General features: G+C 38.4%; 1 protein-coding gene across 1 annotated transcript in view; it reads right to left on the reverse strand.

Annotated features, from left to right (window-relative positions):
• Positions 1-18,954, reverse strand: part of LOC124619729 — a 503,325-nt gene that overhangs the window by 236,067 nt on the left and 248,304 nt on the right. The window contains exons 8-23 of the mRNA XM_047146296.1: positions 17,263-17,426; positions 16,295-16,410; positions 15,422-15,525; positions 15,027-15,242; positions 14,518-14,648; positions 14,033-14,290; positions 13,113-13,317; positions 12,790-12,918; positions 12,303-12,542; positions 8,635-8,876; positions 8,181-8,409; positions 6,001-6,270; positions 4,683-4,857; positions 1,060-1,232; positions 778-917; positions 530-650 (exon numbers count right to left, since the gene is read on the reverse strand). Of these exons, the coding sequence (XP_047002252.1) occupies positions 530-650; positions 778-917; positions 1,060-1,232; positions 4,683-4,857; positions 6,001-6,270; positions 8,181-8,409; positions 8,635-8,876; positions 12,303-12,542; positions 12,790-12,918; positions 13,113-13,317; positions 14,033-14,290; positions 14,518-14,648; positions 15,027-15,242; positions 15,422-15,525; positions 16,295-16,410; positions 17,263-17,426 (2,913 nt within the window). The remainder of the gene's footprint in view (positions 1-529; positions 651-777; positions 918-1,059; positions 1,233-4,682; positions 4,858-6,000; positions 6,271-8,180; positions 8,410-8,634; positions 8,877-12,302; positions 12,543-12,789; positions 12,919-13,112; positions 13,318-14,032; positions 14,291-14,517; positions 14,649-15,026; positions 15,243-15,421; positions 15,526-16,294; positions 16,411-17,262; positions 17,427-18,954) is intronic.

Raw genomic sequence — 18,954 nt, forward strand, 5'->3', positions numbered from 1 at the left:
ATTACGATCACTCTGCGCATGCACAAATCTGGCAGCTTGGGAACGACAGTCAGTTTTCCGGACAGCTCTACGCACGCATGCAAGCCCACTGGTATCTGCTCAAACAAACTAATTTAAACAGTTGTGATGCCATGCTCATCGAAAGCAGTCTGTTATTACAAAGCATTGCACATTTGACACATTTTGCTTTCGGCAGATGCTTGTGCACGGACTGTGTTTTGTCACTGCAAATGGTGCATTTTCTTTGCAAGTTAAATATTATACTGCTGTTCTACTCTCGTCTGTGTTTCATTGCTACAGTATTATTCTGTAGCAGTGGGATACAGTAAAATTGTCTGTCAGAGTATCAGTTCTTACCAAAGTAAGGAAAGTTTAACTGAAACATAATCAATGAAAAATTCTCCAGAATTCTACAAAGTTTCCGGATTTTCCCGTTTTCTCCCGAATGAAAAAATTCCCAGGTTTTTCCCAGATTTCCCATTTGTCCAGGGGTGTATACACCCTCCATACAGTATCAAAATGTACTTACGGCTCTTAATGCTTCGACATCTGAGGGAAGCTCTTTATAAGATGCAAGTTTAAGTTCGAATTCTGTTACTATGTTTGTAGCTTCTTCAAGTCCACTAAGAACTATTTCAATGCACTTCAGCCTGAAACAAAGATATATTATTTAATGTGGAAAGTTATAAGAACTAATTAAAGTAAGCAGAATAAAGTGCAGTTTATTCAAGGCTCAGCAAGATTACACAAAGTTTTCAAATTTCAGCATTCATTAACCTTTCAATATAGAGATGAGATGTGGCCCAGAGGTTGTTCCATTTTGAAATGCATTTGTCGAGTCGAGTCTGCTGTTCAGGTGTCTTACGTGAAATACTGCGGAATGTAGATTGCAGTTTCTCCACATCTGGACCAAGAGCCTTAAACACAAAAGAACAAATTAACCATTTATTTGCACACAATTCTTTAAACAGATACCAAAAATAAGACCTGTCAACAGATGAACTTTCAGTCCAGTCAGTTAACAAGTATCCTAAGGTGTGAAATTTAATCTTAACTTACTTGTAGCCGTGTCTCAAAATCTTTGTGTTCAATAACCAAATGCTCCAATGAGTCAACATCTCTGGGCAGAGGTGCTGCGGTACGCGCATTCAGTGTACGTTCTGCGTCATCAAGTGCTGCTGCAAGTGCTGAGGCACTATCATTGAAAGATCGACTTGTGCTTTTGCTGTCCTCTGCAACATGTTAATTAGCAATTTTATACAATGACATTTTCCTCAAGAACTTGGTTGCATATTTCAAAAGTGGTATACTCCAACAATTTCTCACAACTCCACCCAGTATAAACAATATTCATACTAAACAAATAGAAAATGAAGTTATCAGAATAACATAATGTTATTGGATTCACCATTATTTCTCAATTGCATACAACATAAAAAAAGGTGGTGGTGGTAGTGGTGGAGGGGGGGGGGGGGGGGGGGGGATGGTGAGCTCTTGAAAAATACTGTAACTTACATAAACTGTAGGAAGAGAAACAGTTCTTCTTCACACAATATGGAAATACCTATAGCAGCACATATAATTTCATATGAAAGCATCTACTAGTAGTTCATAACAGTTACTTAAAATCGACTGTGAACTAAACAAAATTAACTGTGCTATAAATCTGCAAAATACATAAATTAAAAGTCCCCATGTGGCAGTTTCAGTCTGTAAGTTGAGGATAATCTCAAGAATCACTGTAGGTATTTTGAAACAGTTTTCACTAACACACAGACTGATTCTTGAGGAAGGCTTGTGTTTTAATACTAAGCCCAACAAGTCAACCAGTTGTAGATATTTAGTGCTACCCTTGCAAAGCCAGGGTGGGTCACTAATTACATACAAAAACTAGAAACTACAAACTAGTAATTGGCTTTTTTTTATAACCTAATGGAGTGTACATTAAGGCATAACACAATTTAGAATACAACAGCACACTATTTCATACAAATCGGAGACTCTGAATGCATGAGTAGAATGGATACACAAAGTAAACTGAACTCATTGCTGAATAACAGCAGTGGAGGAAAACCAACTGTGTGTCCATTAAGTGAACTAATATCAAAACAAATATGATCTCAGATAGAGCAGCTTGTTGTTTGTTTACAATACAAATGGACAGATAAAAAAATCCACTCACCAAGTGGCATTAGGAGAAAACACACACAGAAGTTATGGAAATTTGCAAACTTTTGGAGCCAGTGGCTCCTTCTTCTACCAAAAGGGTTGAAGGGGAAGGAAGAGGGATGAAGGGAAAGAACTGATGCGGCTTAGGAAATAGGGTGATTTATAGAGAAGTTGCCCAGAATCCCAGGTCAACTGCTCCGAATGAGATTTGAAAACCTGAAAGCTTGAAGGTGGAAAACAGGATCATAAACAAGACAAAGATTACTGGCAAAACATGGTGCAAGTGTTAATAAGAGTGGGAAGCTAAGGGCATTATACATTGCACGCTGACAGAGGCAAGATGGGGGTGGGAGGAAGGAAAAATATACGTCAGAAAATAAAATATACAGAAAACTAAAAGGGAGCAAAGACAAGGAATAGTTTCTGAAAAGAAATGTTGACACCAAAGAAATTAATGTAAATTTAGGTAAGTAGGTGGCAAGAATCAACAACATGTTGTAACAACAGTTCCCACTTACAGAGTCCTGGGAAACTGGTGCCATGTGGGAGAATCCGAATTGCACATGTGGTGAAACGGGTGTCAATGTCATGACTGTCAAGTTGTATAGCATGCTCTGCGACAGGATACTGTGTGTTGCCAGTGCACACTCACTGTCTGTGTCCAGTCATTCTAACTGATAACTTGGTAACAGTCATGCGAATGCAGAAGGTCGAACCGTGTTTACATAACAGCTGGTATGCAACGTGTGTCATTTCACAGGTGGCTCTCCCTTCAATAGTATATGTTCTGCCAGTAACAGGACTGGTGTAAGTGGCACAGCGAAGTCGTACACTGGGGACTATCAATGAGGCAGGAAGCATTGGGTAGGGAAATGGGTGCAGAAGAAGCATACAATCTTAACTGGATATCGCAGGATGGGGAGGGAGTTTAAAAGCTGTTCTAGGTGCAATGGGCAAAATCTCAAACAGAATGGCCCTCATTTCAGAGCACGGTTTTAGGAAGTCATAGCCTTGTTGAAGTAGAGAATCAATTCATTCCAGACTAGGACAGTACTGAATGACAAGAAGTGTGCTCTTAAGTTGTTAGTTTCTTTGAGGGATCAGCAGTACCAGGATTGGTTGTGACAGCCTTGGAAATCTGCTCTTGAACTAAGCTCAAGGAGAAATTCTGCCCAACCTAGCTCCCCCAATCTCTGCACTATCCCAGTCAGGCCTTATGCTCCTACTGCACCCATTTCCCTACCCTATGGATTCTGCCTGTGAATATTGTCTCTGATAAGACTTGCCATACGTACCCTCTTACCACCACCTAGACCAGCTGCACACCTAGCAAATTAAAGGCAGAGCCTTCTGTGAAATGATACGCCATGTGCCAGCTGTTATGTAAATACTGTTCAGCCTTCTACACAGGTATGACTAGCATTAATTTATCAGTTAGGATGAATGGGCACAGACTGGAGTGTGCATACTGGCAACACACAATATCCTGTTGCAGAGCATGCTCTGCAACATAACACTCATGACCTCATTGCCTGTTTCACCACATATGCCAACTGGATTCTCCCATGACACCAGTTTCTCAGAACTCCACAGGTGGGAACTGGTGTTATACCATGTACTTGGTTCTGGACACCCATCTGGCTTTAATTTACAATTATGTCTTAGGTCTCAGCATTTCTTTTCTTCTTTGCCCTATTTCAGTTTTCTAGTATTACATTTTCTCACAAGTCCCCCCCCCCCCCCTTCCCCGCCACCAGCCTATCACATATAATGCACTTAGCTATCCGCTCTTATTAACCCTTGCACCATGTTTTGTCAGTAATCTGTTTTCTTTATTATATTATCCTCCACTTCCAAGCTCTCAGGTTTTCAGATTCATCCGGTGCAGTCCCCAAAAAAATCAGCCTTTCCTTCTAATCCAGTCCCATAAGTCTCCCATGATCTGGGGTTCTGGGCGACTTTTCCATTACCACCCCCCCCCCCCCCCCCCCAGCCTCAACCTCTCTTCCAGGAGGAGTAGTCATTGGCTCTGAAATCTTGCACATTTTCTGTTCAATTATATTTTCAAAAACTTATTATTTTTGTTATTTGCTTATAATTTAATGAAATTTGCCTGGTTTCAACATATCTCAACTTGTTTCTGTCCCAATACTCACCTGTACTATCTTGGGACAGTCTTCACAAGGTATGTTGAATCATGAAAAAAGTCAACTGAAAGAACTGTAATTAGCTTCACCCTACCCAGAGCACAAATTCTTCAAAAGCCTAGAACCTGTGACTCACTGGGTTTTAAGTTATAGTCTCTGAGTACAGGAGATATCAGTGTCCATATATTCTCCATATTTCACATGTTAGAATTAATGTCACGAGAATTAACTTTTGTTCCACGTACTTAATAGTTCTACAAGACAATAATCAAATTAATTTTATTACCTATATCACACGCATCTTCCTATCTCTTACATTTGACTACAGTAAATGGTGTACTATAAATATGCAGTTTCACATCTTACCCTCATCTCTAGCACGTCTCTCAAATTCATCAAAGAGTCTATTAACTTCTTCCATTTCTCTCTTGAGGCGTCGCAGCTGTGGATCAGCAGGGTCACCTTCCTGCAGTAGTTTGTCTGCATCTTCATTCAGAGCTTTACGAATAGCTGAACGTTGTTCTTGGCCCATTGCTAAGAACTGAAAAAAATGAGAAAATAGTAAAGGGAAACATACATCATTAACAGAACAGTTACAAACATTTATGAAGTGGACTGATCTTGAAAATTTTGTTAACAGTGATGGCTGGACCTGATAAATAATTATTTTGCTCTCTAGCTTTTATTCTTCTTCAGTAACCAAAGCGCCACTTTGGTGTGACATCTAACCGTACTTGTGACTACATCCTCCAGATGAGAAAATGACAGTCTTTCCTAAGTATGTACTTTCTTACATATTTTCCTTTGCTATATTGAAGACGTAGAAAAACATATTTCCAGCCAGCTGAAAAAATCTGAAATTCCTGTAAATTGTGTGCTATGTAAAAATTTGTATTCATATACAAATTTTGTGATATTTAAGATTTTCAAAATTACACAAGCTGTACTTTCTGAAATGCCTGTCACATTATATCCCATAAGCCAAGTCACGATCCAGTTGTTGCTTCTATACAATATTTTACATAAAAAACTTTTATCCAAACAGTTCACAACTTCATAAAATGTAATATACCAACAGCAGCACACAGCACAGGAGAAAGTTTAGTACAAAATACAATTCACTTTGATGTGTAGGAGGAAGAAGAGAGGTTGTGATGATGATGGTGGTGGCAGAGGTGTAAGTAGTAACACCCACACGAAATGTGGGGAAAGAAAGGTCACAGTACTAGAATATGAAGTGAACACAGTATTACACTTGTGTAGAGGACAGTCACATGAAAAAAGTGAATAAAAGGGAGATACGAATAATGGATGAGGAAACACAATGTTTAATAAAATTTGGATTGGGGTTGTACATAAGTGGTGGGGCAACAATCAGCAGTACGAAAGATGCTTTACAATGTAAGGTAGCTGTTATTTGAGACACGTGAACTGTATTAATCCAAAATTATTTAGTTTATTACAATATAGTCAATGTACACACTTCTCAAGTTAGCACTCTTGATAAATTAACTAAATATGTGGTCCAAATCAAAATGTTACAGAAAATCAAGGCTTTTAACAAACAATGACTAAAACGTCATTCGAAATAATATGTGGATAATGAGTTGAATTGAAAATCGCTCAAACATCTATCAAAAAGCAAATTATTGTATATTCCAATGTTTCTTTATTTTAAACAAACCTGTGCCAGATCCCAGCTTTTGACAACCTTGATTGTGGCAAAGATCATATTCTGCCGCATGCGAAGTTGCTTCTTTTGCCAAAGGGCAGTTGAACGATCAAACTGTCGCCGCAACCTATCGGCAGCATCAATTGCATCCTTATCTGGAGGAGGGATCAGGAAGCACACACCAGGTACAGTAGACTCTTGCCCTGAAGAGTTGCTCACTCGCCACTTGACTCTGCCAGAATTATCATGGAGGACACACTTCTCCCCTTTCTCAATAATAATCTGTGGACAACAGCATTCACAGTAAAAAATTTTAAGTGTTAAATTTACTGACAGTAAACGAAAAATATGAGTGTCATGTTATATCCAAATGACCTCATTAACATTTCTCATAGGAGGGAATGAGGTAAGAACCAGTGTATACACAAAAATATTTTAAAAGCTAGAGAAGCTTAATTTTTCTACTTTTGAGCTATAAATTGTGTCAGGTGGAGTGGGCAAGGGGAGAAAAGGTGTGTGGGGGGAATGGGATGGAGGGTTGGGGAAGGGTGGCCAACTCAAAGCTATAGTGCGGACACTATGTAATCAACAAAATCAGCAAGCAGAGAGAGAGAGAGAGAGAGAGAGAGAGAGAGAGAGAGAGAGAGAGAGAGATAGTACAATGCGGACAGTTTTAACGTGGCAAATTAGGTGGCAGATGTTCTGATGCGTAGTTGCATCAAATATCGCTAGAGGTTGGGCCTGAACTACGTCATTAACAGTACTCTGCTAACTTCAACAAGCAATTGTGCAATAGTCATCCACGAATATTTTGTAATGTGTGTTGCTCATTGTTTTCTTTCCTTCTTTTGAAATAAGTGAAGCAAATAATTCTAGTCCATCATGGACTTCCATTACAACTCTTACAACTCCAGAAGAGATCGGTTATCTCTGTGACAATGTGTTCTGCTGTAGGCTGCTGCCCAGCGAAATGGAGGTGGGGTTTGTTTCCCCGCACCACTCCTCCTCATGTGGCAGTCAAAATTCTAGTCAATTTATGCTCACAGCCATCTGCAACTACAGCCTATAGTGCCCACCCTCTGAGCTATAGTGATTGGAAAACAATGTCTAACTTTTTCAACAGTGCCAAAATTTTTCTCCTAACGCTAAAAGCGAGTTGCTGTACATTCGGTTCCACTTCTACACTAAATGCCTTGTCAGTTCTATCTGCTGTGGTGTCAAGCATGGGTGGTAGGGCTATGAATGCCCACGAAAGGTCAAAATTAGAAGTCAGCAGATTTTTTTAATGGGAAAAGGCAAATAATGTCCAGAGACACCTTATATCAGAGACATGTTCACTTAACTGGTGGGAAAAATGCTGCTGCTTTTCAACACAACAATCACCTCTGACAGCTTAAATACACCCAAACGAAAAAAGCAAAAGGCCATTTCAGAAGAAAAAGGTGTTGAAGTTTTTGCGAAAGCAAACATTCCAGTCAAAAAGTTCCCAATCAGCACTTTTTTCAACATCCAATTTTGAAGAACTAATAATTTATTTGTCTTCACTCATGTAGCGGACAACCTTTTAAATTTGTGTGTCTAATCATTGACAACAAAGAAAACAGACGCAAATTTGACAAAAACTGACACCAAGTTAGCAAAAAATAGATGGAATTTTTCCAAAAATAGATGCTACATTTTTCAGTCCCAAAAGATAGCGCAATAACCAGGACATAGGTTACAGACAAAACATTGTGCAAGAGTTAATAAGAGTGGAAAGCTAAGTGCATAGTATGTAGTAGAGACAGGGGCAGAAAAATCTGATGCGTCAGAAAATAAAAGATATAGAAAACTAAAAGGGAGTGAAGAAAGGAATTACTGGGAAGAAATGCTGAGACCAAAGAAATTTCTTCTATCTATGTCAAATATATAATTTACACAGAAATTAGGAACAATGGGAAACATTTTCAAAACACATTAAATTCAATTTAGGTAAGAATATTTCTATTAAAACTCAATTTCCTATCAGAATGGTAATCACACTAATGCAGTTTCATAAGAACAACTTTATTACTATTATGCATTACAATGACACCTGGTCAATATTTCCAAATCATCATCTTTATCAGATGTAAATGCCATCAAACAAATCAGAACTGACTATTTACTTCAGTGACAATTCATAGTTCTTATATAATACGCAGTGTACTTACATTGACTTGTTTGTACGAGCATACTGCAGTCACAGCTGTGGGGCGTGTTACAGGCTGTCTTCGTTGCTTGAGAGGAATTATTTCTGTGGCTCTCTCAGCTATCCTTTGTATTACAGTAGTGTATTGGTTAAGCTCATCACGGAGTTCTTGCATTCCTTTCAGTAAACGTTCACCTTCATCCAGTGTGAAATCGGACTTACTGTAGATCGTGTTCAGCAATTCATCTCGCCTACACAGAGAGAATGGCATACAGTTAGTGGAACACACACTTATGTAATGTGCTTGTCACGAGATTTGCAATTTTGTACTCTGACAAAAATGTAGTTAACATGCATAAAAACTGAACAGCTTAGTCAGCAAGATTTGGAGACAAGAAAGGAATACATCATGAATCTTCACGATCAAGTAATGCCTGAAAAGCGCGTGTACTTGGAGTAGCCAATATCACACTCACTTGGCTATCCACGCTTCAGCATCATGCAAGTCACGGTAGAACTGCTGGTAGTGGGCAGCATGCTTGAGATGAGTCTCCAGACAAAGTGTCAATTGCAGTAGCCAAGCCCACTGAGTCTGCATAGCAGCCATGTATGCCTCTATACACTTTGCTGCTGGGTGGTGCTGCAGAACCAAGCTCTCTCCTCGATCTTGTACTGCACTGAACTGTATCTCTCGTTTCTCCAACTCACTCATGAGGGACTGCAAAAATTTAAAAAAGTTGTTAGCTAATCAGCAATAAACTTGCAAGTAGTGGTCGTCATAATAGCAGTAGTATTTTTTGGACAAGTCATCAAATGCAACAATTTCATCATAAACATACCTAAAGGAAAATCTTAGGAATGAAAGGAAGAGGATGACCTAGGAAGACATCGAGAAGAGTATACGATGTGACAATTACGTGGAACTGAAACAAACATATAACAGAAGAAAGCAGAAGCAGCAACAAGGCATTATCCTTTGGAATATACATATCTGTATGCATGAATCAATGTATGTACAAGGGTTATTCAGCCATGATGGCTTGTGTCTGTGTATGTGCGGATGGATGTGTGTGTGTGTGAGTGTATACCTGTCCTTTTTTCCCCCCCAAGGTAAGACTTTCTGCTCCCGGGATTGAAATGGCTCCTTACCCTTTCCCTAAAAACCCACATCCTTTCATCTTTCCTTCTCCTTCCCTCTTTCCTGACGAAGCAACCGTCGGTTGCGAAAGCTAGAATTTTGTGTAGACTTACCAAACAAAAGCGCTGGCAGGTCGATAGACACACAAACAAACACAAACATACACACAAAATTCAAGCTTTCACAACAAACTGTTGCCTCATCAGGAAAGAGGGAAGGAGAGGGAAAGACGAAAGGATGTGTGTTTTAAGGGAGAGGGTAAGGAGTCATTCCAATCCCGGGAGCGGAAAGACTTACCTTAGGGGGAAAAAAGGACGGGTATACACTCGCACACACATCTGCTTGTGTGTGTGTGTGTGTGTGTGTGTGTGTGTGTGTGTGTGTGTGTGTGTGTGTGTGTGTGTGTGTGTGTGCATGCGCGCGCGAGAGAGAGAGAGAGAGAGAGAGAGAGAGAGAGAGAGAGAGAGAGAGAGTGTATATACCCGTCCTTTTTCCCCCAAGGTAAGTCTTTCCGCTCCCGGGATTGGAATGACTCCTTACCCTCTCCCTTAAAACACACATCCTTTCGTCTTTCCCTCTCCTTCCCTCTTTCCTGATGAGGCAACAGTTTGTTGTGAAAGCTTGAATTTTGTGTGTATGTTTGTGTGTCTATCGACCTCCCAGCGCTTTCGTTTGGTAAGTCACATCATCTTTGTTTTTAGAAATACATTTTATTATATACATCTGAAGGAGCAACTGACATACTACTTTTCCACATGGTCATCAACACTTTGAGGCAATTATCACAGTGGTGGACAAGCTTCGAAAGACCTTCGTCGTGAAATCTGCAGTCCGGGACTTCAGCCAGTGAGTCACGCCCACGTGGAGTTCCGCATCATCATCAAAGCGCTGCGTTGCAGGCCAGTTCTTCATCTTGGGAAACAAGTGGAAGTTGCTTGGTGCAAGATTGGGGCTGTAGGGTGGATGAGGGAAAATTTCCCATTTGAATGAATTAAGGAGTTCTTTACTGCGGTTTGCCATGTGAGGTCGGGCATTGGCGTGCAAAAACAAAATTTTGGCTGTCAGCTTTCTTTGGTGTTTGTTTTGAACTGCTCTTCTAGAGCTGTGCAAAGTTTGCCATATCAGGCAGAATTTATGGTTGCTCCATGTTCGAGAAAAGCACACCTTGCCTATCCCAAAACACTGTCGCCATAAACTTCCTTGTTGACAAGATTTGCAAACAATTTCTTGGTTTTTGAGAGGACCTTGTGTTCCCACACTCCATGGACTGTAATTTTGTCTCGCAACTGACATGTTTCATCCAAATCTCATCACCAGTTACGATTCGATCCACCATGTTTGTGGTAGGCCTCCAGAAATGTCAACGTTGCCGCCATTCACTGTTCTTTATGGTGCTCTGTAAGCATTTTGGCCACCCATCGTGCAAAAAATTTGTGTAGCCTAGCTTTTGAGCGACAATTTCAAACAACAAAGTCCGTGAAAATTGTGGGAAAAAAAGCAAAAGCACCGTTATTGTGAAGTGACTGCTTTCACAAATTGTTTCTTCAACTTCAACGACTTTATTGGCAGTCACAATGCTCGGGCATCAACTCTTCTCTTCATCATGAACGTTGCTTTGGCCATTTTTAAACCGAATGCACCATTTCTGGATGGAACATTCACTCATTACGTTGTTTCCGTACACTTCGCACAGTTAATGACAAATTTCTATAGATTTTAGGTTTTTCGCCAACAAAAACCATATCACAGACTGCACCTCACAACTGGCGGGATTTTCGATTGCAGCGCACACTCCAAATTCGAATATAGAAAGAGCTAGACTTGGAGAGACATTCCCACTGTCATGGATGGAGACAGATTGAGCTGCCGAACATGCAGATACCAAAATATACGCAATTGGTGCACACCTAGCGGTGTCAGACAGAAACGTTCCCTACTTTCTGAATAGCCCTTATATGTAAGCAGTAGTAGTAGTAGTAGTAGTAGTAGTAGTAGTAGCAGCAGCAGCAGCACCAGCCGCGGTGGCGGAGGAAGATGACAATTGCTGAGACACACTTATAAATGTGTATTTCTTCAAGACTGTTTATCTTCCCTGTTTTTCCCAAGCTGTCCCTCTTCAAACAAACATTTAAACAATTTGGCTTGCTAGCCCATTAAGTTTCTTTTGGCTTCTTTCACTTACTCCTTTGCATATAGCATGCAAGATCTTGGGCCTCGAGATCCCGGAGGTTTATCTATAAATGCCCATATAACGTAGAACTAACATGAACAATGATGTATTCTTAGCAATAAGTGTAGTACTAAATTCCATACAAAATTAACTGTTCACCATAGCACAATTTTTTGTCCTATAGCAAGAATTAAATAACTATTGAAGAGAGAAAAAACTACATTGTGTGTATGAACAACAATGTAAATGCACTTTGCTGGCATTGTACATAAAAGTAAAATTACATGTTATGAGCAAAAAATAAATTTAGGTCCATCTTCCCACACACTTAACCATCATTCAGTATGAGTAGATGTGCTGCTGCTCCAAACATTCTTTGTAAATCATCTTGCACAGAACACACTGGAAAAACAGTGACAGAGACTGTATTGGTTATTCACTTTATCTCAAGGCAATTTTAACACTTCAACCCTCCTTCCCCCCAAGCAATATTATCACATGGCTTCTCAGTTCTGAAATTTCTTGGTAACATATGCTTTGTTCCTAGCCACTGTTGATCTCATTCACAGCCTACTCTGTCTCTCTTTGACATTTCTAGCACTTCAGTTGTCAAATCTCATTCAACGCTAGTATTGTCAACCTGTATTTTTCACCACACAGTTGTGCTACTTATGCCATAATGACATTCCTATCTAATCTTTATCTTCATACTCTTCTGCATTTCACATTAGTAAAATGTTCTCTGCTTTTGCTCAATTAAAAAAAAATTAAAACCTCAAATCCTTTAAGAAGAAAAAATATTAAAACAAATGAATGGGATTAAAAACAGGTCTTACCTCATAATATTGTTCCAGAGCAGGTACATTAAGCGACTTATCACTCCAGTCTCTTGTAACTTCTGTTTCTTCCTTGTCATTCAACCAAACCAGCTCATTTGTGGCTGATTGGAGGAAGTCTTGTAGCACTTCTAGATCAGACAGTCGTTTATTAGAAGTGACCAGCAATTCATTATAAAGCTTTTGTAATTGTCCGAGGTGCTGATTGTATAGTTGCAGCTCTTCACCATGGAAATTGCTCTGTATAGATGAGAAAAACAGTCATACAGAGAAGAAAAAAGAAATATTTATTACAAAATGAGAAAAGAAGACTAAAATGCACACTACATAATATCTTTTGGCACTATCAAATGACTTTTCATTCATTTCTTATGAGCATAACTTAATACAACCACAACAAATCATAAAAATAACAAAATAATCAGTCATATTTCATGATAGACTGAAACATATTCAGTCCTATTCGTGCAGCAAAGTCTTAACTTACCTTTGCTAATGAGCAGTGCTCAACCTTTGTCTGAAACTGCTCAATGATTCTATGTTCTCGCTGGTGGAGTTCAAGTTCATTTTGGACACTTGGTAAATCAGATCCATATTCAGCATCTTGTAATTGTTTCTAATAAAATAAAACGATAAATCAGAATCATCATAGTTGCCTTACCATCACTACTAATCCTGCATCATTCGCACCATTATTCAATAAGAAAAGAAATTTCTTATCACTACTAAATACCAACCGACATCTCACAACTGATATCAAATTTCGCTTAAAATCTGTAAAAATTGCACAAAAACTTCTCTTTCACTTACCAATTTAGAACGACACCATTCAGAGCATTCTTGAAGCTGTCTAAAATGCACATTTGTATCAACAAGTCTTGTCTCCAACACAGTGCGTGTCTGTCTAGTTACAGTTCGTTCTTCTACAGGGAATGATAATGATGCAAGAGGAGAAACCAGATGGGTATGTACCAATTGCCTTAGGGAAACCCAACGTTGATGGAGTTTCTGGACTCTGCACAAAATAAATAAGAGCACCGCTTAGTAACAAGTTAGTAATTTTATTGTTCACTAGTTTCAGTTTAGTTAATTGTGAGTTATTGTATCTAATTGTGAGGATATCTAATTGTGAGGATATTAATTAAAGTACAAATCTATACAGTTTATTTTCATACATGAATATCTGTATTTTTTTTTTAAATCCATCCATTTTTCTCACAACGGTGAGAAAATTCCTAGATTTGTATCTACTTAAACAATGCAACACCGACTTTTTCATAACTTTCTTTAGCACCAATCATGAAGAAAGGAGGAGGAGCAATAACAGTTCACGATGACCGTGGTGTGAGACTGAATATAGGACTTTTAATTTCTGCTAAATTTCCAGCTGAAGTTGTGATAAACATTAGTCAACCAATAAACCACTGTTTGCAGCCTTCATCTATAACTTTGAATGCTATTATTCATTGTGTTGTGACAGTGAACTATCAAGTGGTTCACCATTACAGAAAGGTCGAGGAGGAAAGATCACAAATCATAATAAGCCTTGTCTACTGAACTATAGCTGTATGTGCAAATTAAGACATAAGACAGATCACCAAGACGTATTTACCTTGCAAGTAAACCTATTTTGTGATGAAACTGTATTTCATTGTGGTTAATAATCACAGGAACCAAATGGAAGGCTTAATGCAATGCAATGCAACAAGTACTAACAGCACAGAACTAACCTCTTATGCAATTCCGGTGCCTGAGGGTACCGTCCTTCACGCAGGACTTGTGTGTCTGTGAACATGCTGTTGATGGCATCCTCTGTACCTCTCAGCTCCGTTTCCAGTAAATCAACATTATGTTTTGCATCAAGAGGATGCAGGCGGTCCAGACGACGAGCTTCTTCTTCAACACGTACCTCGAGCTCGCCCAGACGAGAATCAACTTGCTTAACTTCACGGTGCACTTTCTCAGCAAGTCTTTGCAGTCTTTCTAGTCTGAAACAGGATTAAAGAAACACGCAATACACTACTGCATCAAAACTGAATGAGCAAACTATGTCATCAAACAGTGGGCACGAAATGTGGCAAGTCCTCATTTCCAGTGAAGTCAAGCTGTAATAGGGAGACCAATACAGACTACTGGCTTAAACTATTGTAATACGTATGATGCCTACACATTTACAGAGCTTTAATTAATTTATTAAGCTTAGTAACATTCTTACCGTTTTATCTCTTCGAGGATGGCATGATCACGATCCTGGTGTGCAATCATCAGTCTGTTCCAATTCTTGTCAATAACCTCATACTGAAGTTCAGATTCAACGTCTACTTCTCCAACAGCTTCAAAATATTTCTGCGAATAATATTAACCAACTTAAACATTGCCACATAATAAAAGGTAGGTTACTTTTAATTCCAGGGAGAAAAACAAAACTGCTAAAATTCACAACTGGTTCACTGAAAAAATCATAGATACTCTGCATCACAGAACAACTGACGAATTTAAATAAAAGAAATTGACAGTACGAGACCCAGAACAAGATAATTTTGGATGGAAGAACAAAGAAGGTTGCAAAGTATGAGAATGAAAGAATATTGAGAAATAAGAAATACCAGAAGAAATGAAGCTGAAGTGAATTAACGTGGTCCTAAGGTGGCCAAATGGAAGAAGAAGAAGAAACTAATATCTGAAACATATTTCTGGGTGCCCTGTGCATTACTTGCATCTTACCTCAAGTTCCCTGTAGATTAAGTGCAGTTTCTGTTTATCTCGCTGTCTAGGTGGAATTTCATCTGATCGGAATCGATTCGATTCTGCGGCAAGTTTCTTCATTTCTATGAGAGTGCTTGGAAATGTGCGATCCAACATCACTGAAATTTTTTCTCTCATCCATAAATGCAGACTGCTGGCCAGTTCACGATATTCAGATAGCCTCTGTTGAGATTCCTGTTAAAACAGAAATTATTTCAAAATGCATGCCCAACTGGTGGGTTTACAGTTACTCACTTTAGTTTTGATGTTATTATTTGCTCTTATGACTTCTAACAAATATTATAGGTTGAGATTAAGAACAAAAAAAAATAAATTATTGCATTACAAAATGAATTAACCTCAATGACACTTACTGAATCATAAAGTGGATGAATTGGGGGTGGTTCTGGGAACACATCATAAAGTGATGATATGTATGTGATGAGAGACTTCTCATCTGGCTCAGGTGTGTCAACATCTGAAAAAGAAAAAAACAAGTAACGTTAACAACAAATCACAGCTTCCTAACTTCCTCTCCAAGACAAATTTATTTATCCTTTGCGAGCCAGTAAATCAGTTTCTGGTGATACAATGACATTTTTTCTGTTTGTGTACTTATGACACTGTATTGATTTGTACAAAGACAGTTAGCCTACAGCCCTACAAGCATATATGACCACTGTTATACAAAGGTTCTTTAAGTAATTAAATAACAGAAACTTTGTTAGTTTACCATCCAACATTTTTACTCACATTCAACAGGCTTTCATCAAAATTTGAACCACTTGTGTGGCAAAAGAAAACAGTATTCTGATGAGTATTTTTTCCAAATATTTTCCATTTTCAAATATTAATAAACAATAAATATAATGTCTCCTTTGCTACTAACACCAAGTTCAGAAACACTGCAACATAACTTTATGATAATTTGCCTAATACTTAGTTTCAAGTAGAAATGCTGTTTAAGCAATCTTCTAACAAAATCAAAAGCGAATAATCAAAATACTGGTAGAAGTCCTATCCTGTGTAAAGGAGACATCACCAAACAACAAAAACTATAAACGTAACAATTTTATACAAAAAGACACCAAGGCTTTCATTTTATATACTTGTCTACACAATATATAGCAACAGTATTTAAGTGAAATGAGTGTTTCACTGTCATACATTTAAAGATTTTAAATGCACTAATATTTTTCTCTTACACTAGAAGCACAAAAGTTTGTGAAATTACTAGCTAAATTTACCTTCAGGATCAAGAAGTCTTGTTACGCCATACTCCCTCTCGGCTACTGTGAAAGCAGTTTCGAGACGTTCTCTCACAACTCTTGAACGAATTGAGCGCCAATCAATAAGGTCTGGCCTAAAGCAGAAAGAATTGATTGTACAATATGGTCCAAAACTCGTATTAACAATAAGGTTACAATGGGGGAGGGGGGGGGGGGGGGGGGGGGGGCAATCAAATTTAAACAAAATGGCAATCTAGGGTGGTTCGTCCTTAATTTTAGTTTTCAAGTGACCAGAAAACATAAAGAATACGGACAACTTAATACCGCATATTTACAGCATGTGCCACTGATGGATGGCCGAACCTATATTTTAGTACAATATCACGAGCATAAAAGATAAAATCCAAAAACAGACCACAATAGATGATATTTTGATACGTAAGAATTTAATTAACACACAAAGTCAAATACTAATCATGCTTCCTGCTAATTACAAAAAGACTGCACAAATTATTGTGATGCAACCCTTCAGCCCACAGTTATCTGCTTCCATACTATCTGGTTTTTATTTCTGAAATGCTGTCCCATAGAAGAACGGATTGGTTGTAGTGATGTATTCCACCACCAATTCGTTATCTACACTTACACTCTTCCAGAGCACACAAGAACTTTATTTTTTAATAATTCTGTGCGTTAAAATCTCCTCATACCTGTAAGTTACGATTGTTGTTGTAATAGTTGCACTAAAGAACAAAAGATTCACTCAAAACAGAAACAGTAATCGACAACCCCCAAACCACTGAGATTTCTGTCACTGGATTATTTTTATACCAGTACTTATCTAATTTTTCACAGACAAAAATTGTTTTCCTGCTGTTAGCATTACAGTAAATAAGAAGGCAGTATTTTCCTTGCAACATACGAGATGCCACATATCACAATCAATGGTTGAAAAATACTTTACAGGAAAGCATTTAACCCATTACCTGTTGCGGTGAATGAGAGCATTGAATGCCAGCCCGTCCCTCCAGGAGGATGTAAAATCGGAGACGCGGACGCCTGGATATTTTGCCGTCGATCTGCGTGCCCATCTCAGCAGTGCATCTCTCGCTGAAATGTTTGTCTCCTGGCCCACTACAATGTCGGATATCTGTCGGCACAAAAGAGACACATTTGATTTTCCACACCCATCATCAATAAGTTTTAACACTTTCTGTCAAATTGTGGAAAACCAATTTCGAGAGCCTTTACACTAGTAACTTTTTAAAATCCATTTTAGGCTTACAAAACTATTGGTAATAAATGTAAATGATTCCAAAACAGAAAGGGCATGCTTCATACGAAATATCCTCAGAAGCACAATAGCACAGCATATTTCGATATTTGGACATCATTCTTTGAAAATATTTGATAATTTATAATTTAAAGAATCTTATTAGAAAACAACAGTTCACTACAAAGAAACTAATAATTCGCTAATATTCAGAGTACTGGAGGCACAATTTTAACAGATTACAGTGAATAGCAGCCACTTCACTCATAGAAGAAAGAGAGCTTAATTGTGTCAGTGTGCTTCAATAGATGTAACAGGTCATTTAGTTCTATCCAGGCACACAGCAAACAACTTGAAATAGAGATTTAAAATACCACATTTTGTGTTTACGAAATTAAATCTTAAAATAAATATATTTCAATATTTGAACATTAAATTTGTTTTTCACCAATGTGTTGCAGAAATAAGCAGAATGATTACAACAACATCCCAAAAAGCAGCAGTTAAGAGATTGCAAAATGTAGTGAGTTTCCTAATTGCTTGGTAGCCTATACTGGTAACTCATTCTGATACTGGCAACTGAACACCCCCAAACTTGACTCCCGTGGACTTTTTCTTGTGGGTCCAGATGACGAGCTACATGGTTGGAGGAACACACAGCTGCACAAGTTACAAGTGCAGTAGCAATGACACTTACATAAACTAAGTATACTTCACTCAGTGTCATTACTTATTGAGCAGATACCAGTTTGGTGGCCACCACAGCAATTAGTTTTAGTAGTGAAAGTTCCTAGTGCAAGAAATATCAATATTAGTTCAAGAGTTAAAACAATCTATTTTGTTTTACTTGTCACACGTACAATTAAAAAAAAATAGATCTTCACATATGAAGTAAAACATGGGGCCATACCTTCTTAGAAAATGACAGCAGTGTAGTAATAGTTCATTTTTAATATTGTATGCAGATTCTCAATATGTGTACCGTCTGTGATTTGCTTGTCTTTTGTTCATGTATATCTTGACACACTGCATATCCCTGAAGGTTCTACATCTCAATAGGTTCTAAAGAACACAATGGAAGGACGACTGAATGGATTGATTGATTGATTGATTGATTGATGAAATGAACTGAGAGAACTAAGTTATAGAATTGTGACATATAATGTACTTGGGAACTGTATTATACAGTGAGTCACCTACGGTCCGGAAATTAAACACAGACTGCCACAAAAAGTTTCTAAAACGCAGATGTCGCACGAACGAGCGAGCACCCATAGTTACAGGGAGCTGCCGAGCAGAACACTGGGAATCAAATGAGGTCCAGCCCCACCCCACAGTCTACAGCGCACATCGGCTTTCATCTCTTTTGTCCCACCGAACAATTTCCATTCTCAATTTCCGGTCT

Source organism: Schistocerca americana, chromosome 6 (genome assembly GCF_021461395.2).
Source record: "Schistocerca americana isolate TAMUIC-IGC-003095 chromosome 6, iqSchAmer2.1, whole genome shotgun sequence".
NCBI lineage: Eukaryota > Metazoa > Arthropoda > Insecta > Orthoptera > Acrididae > Schistocerca > Schistocerca americana.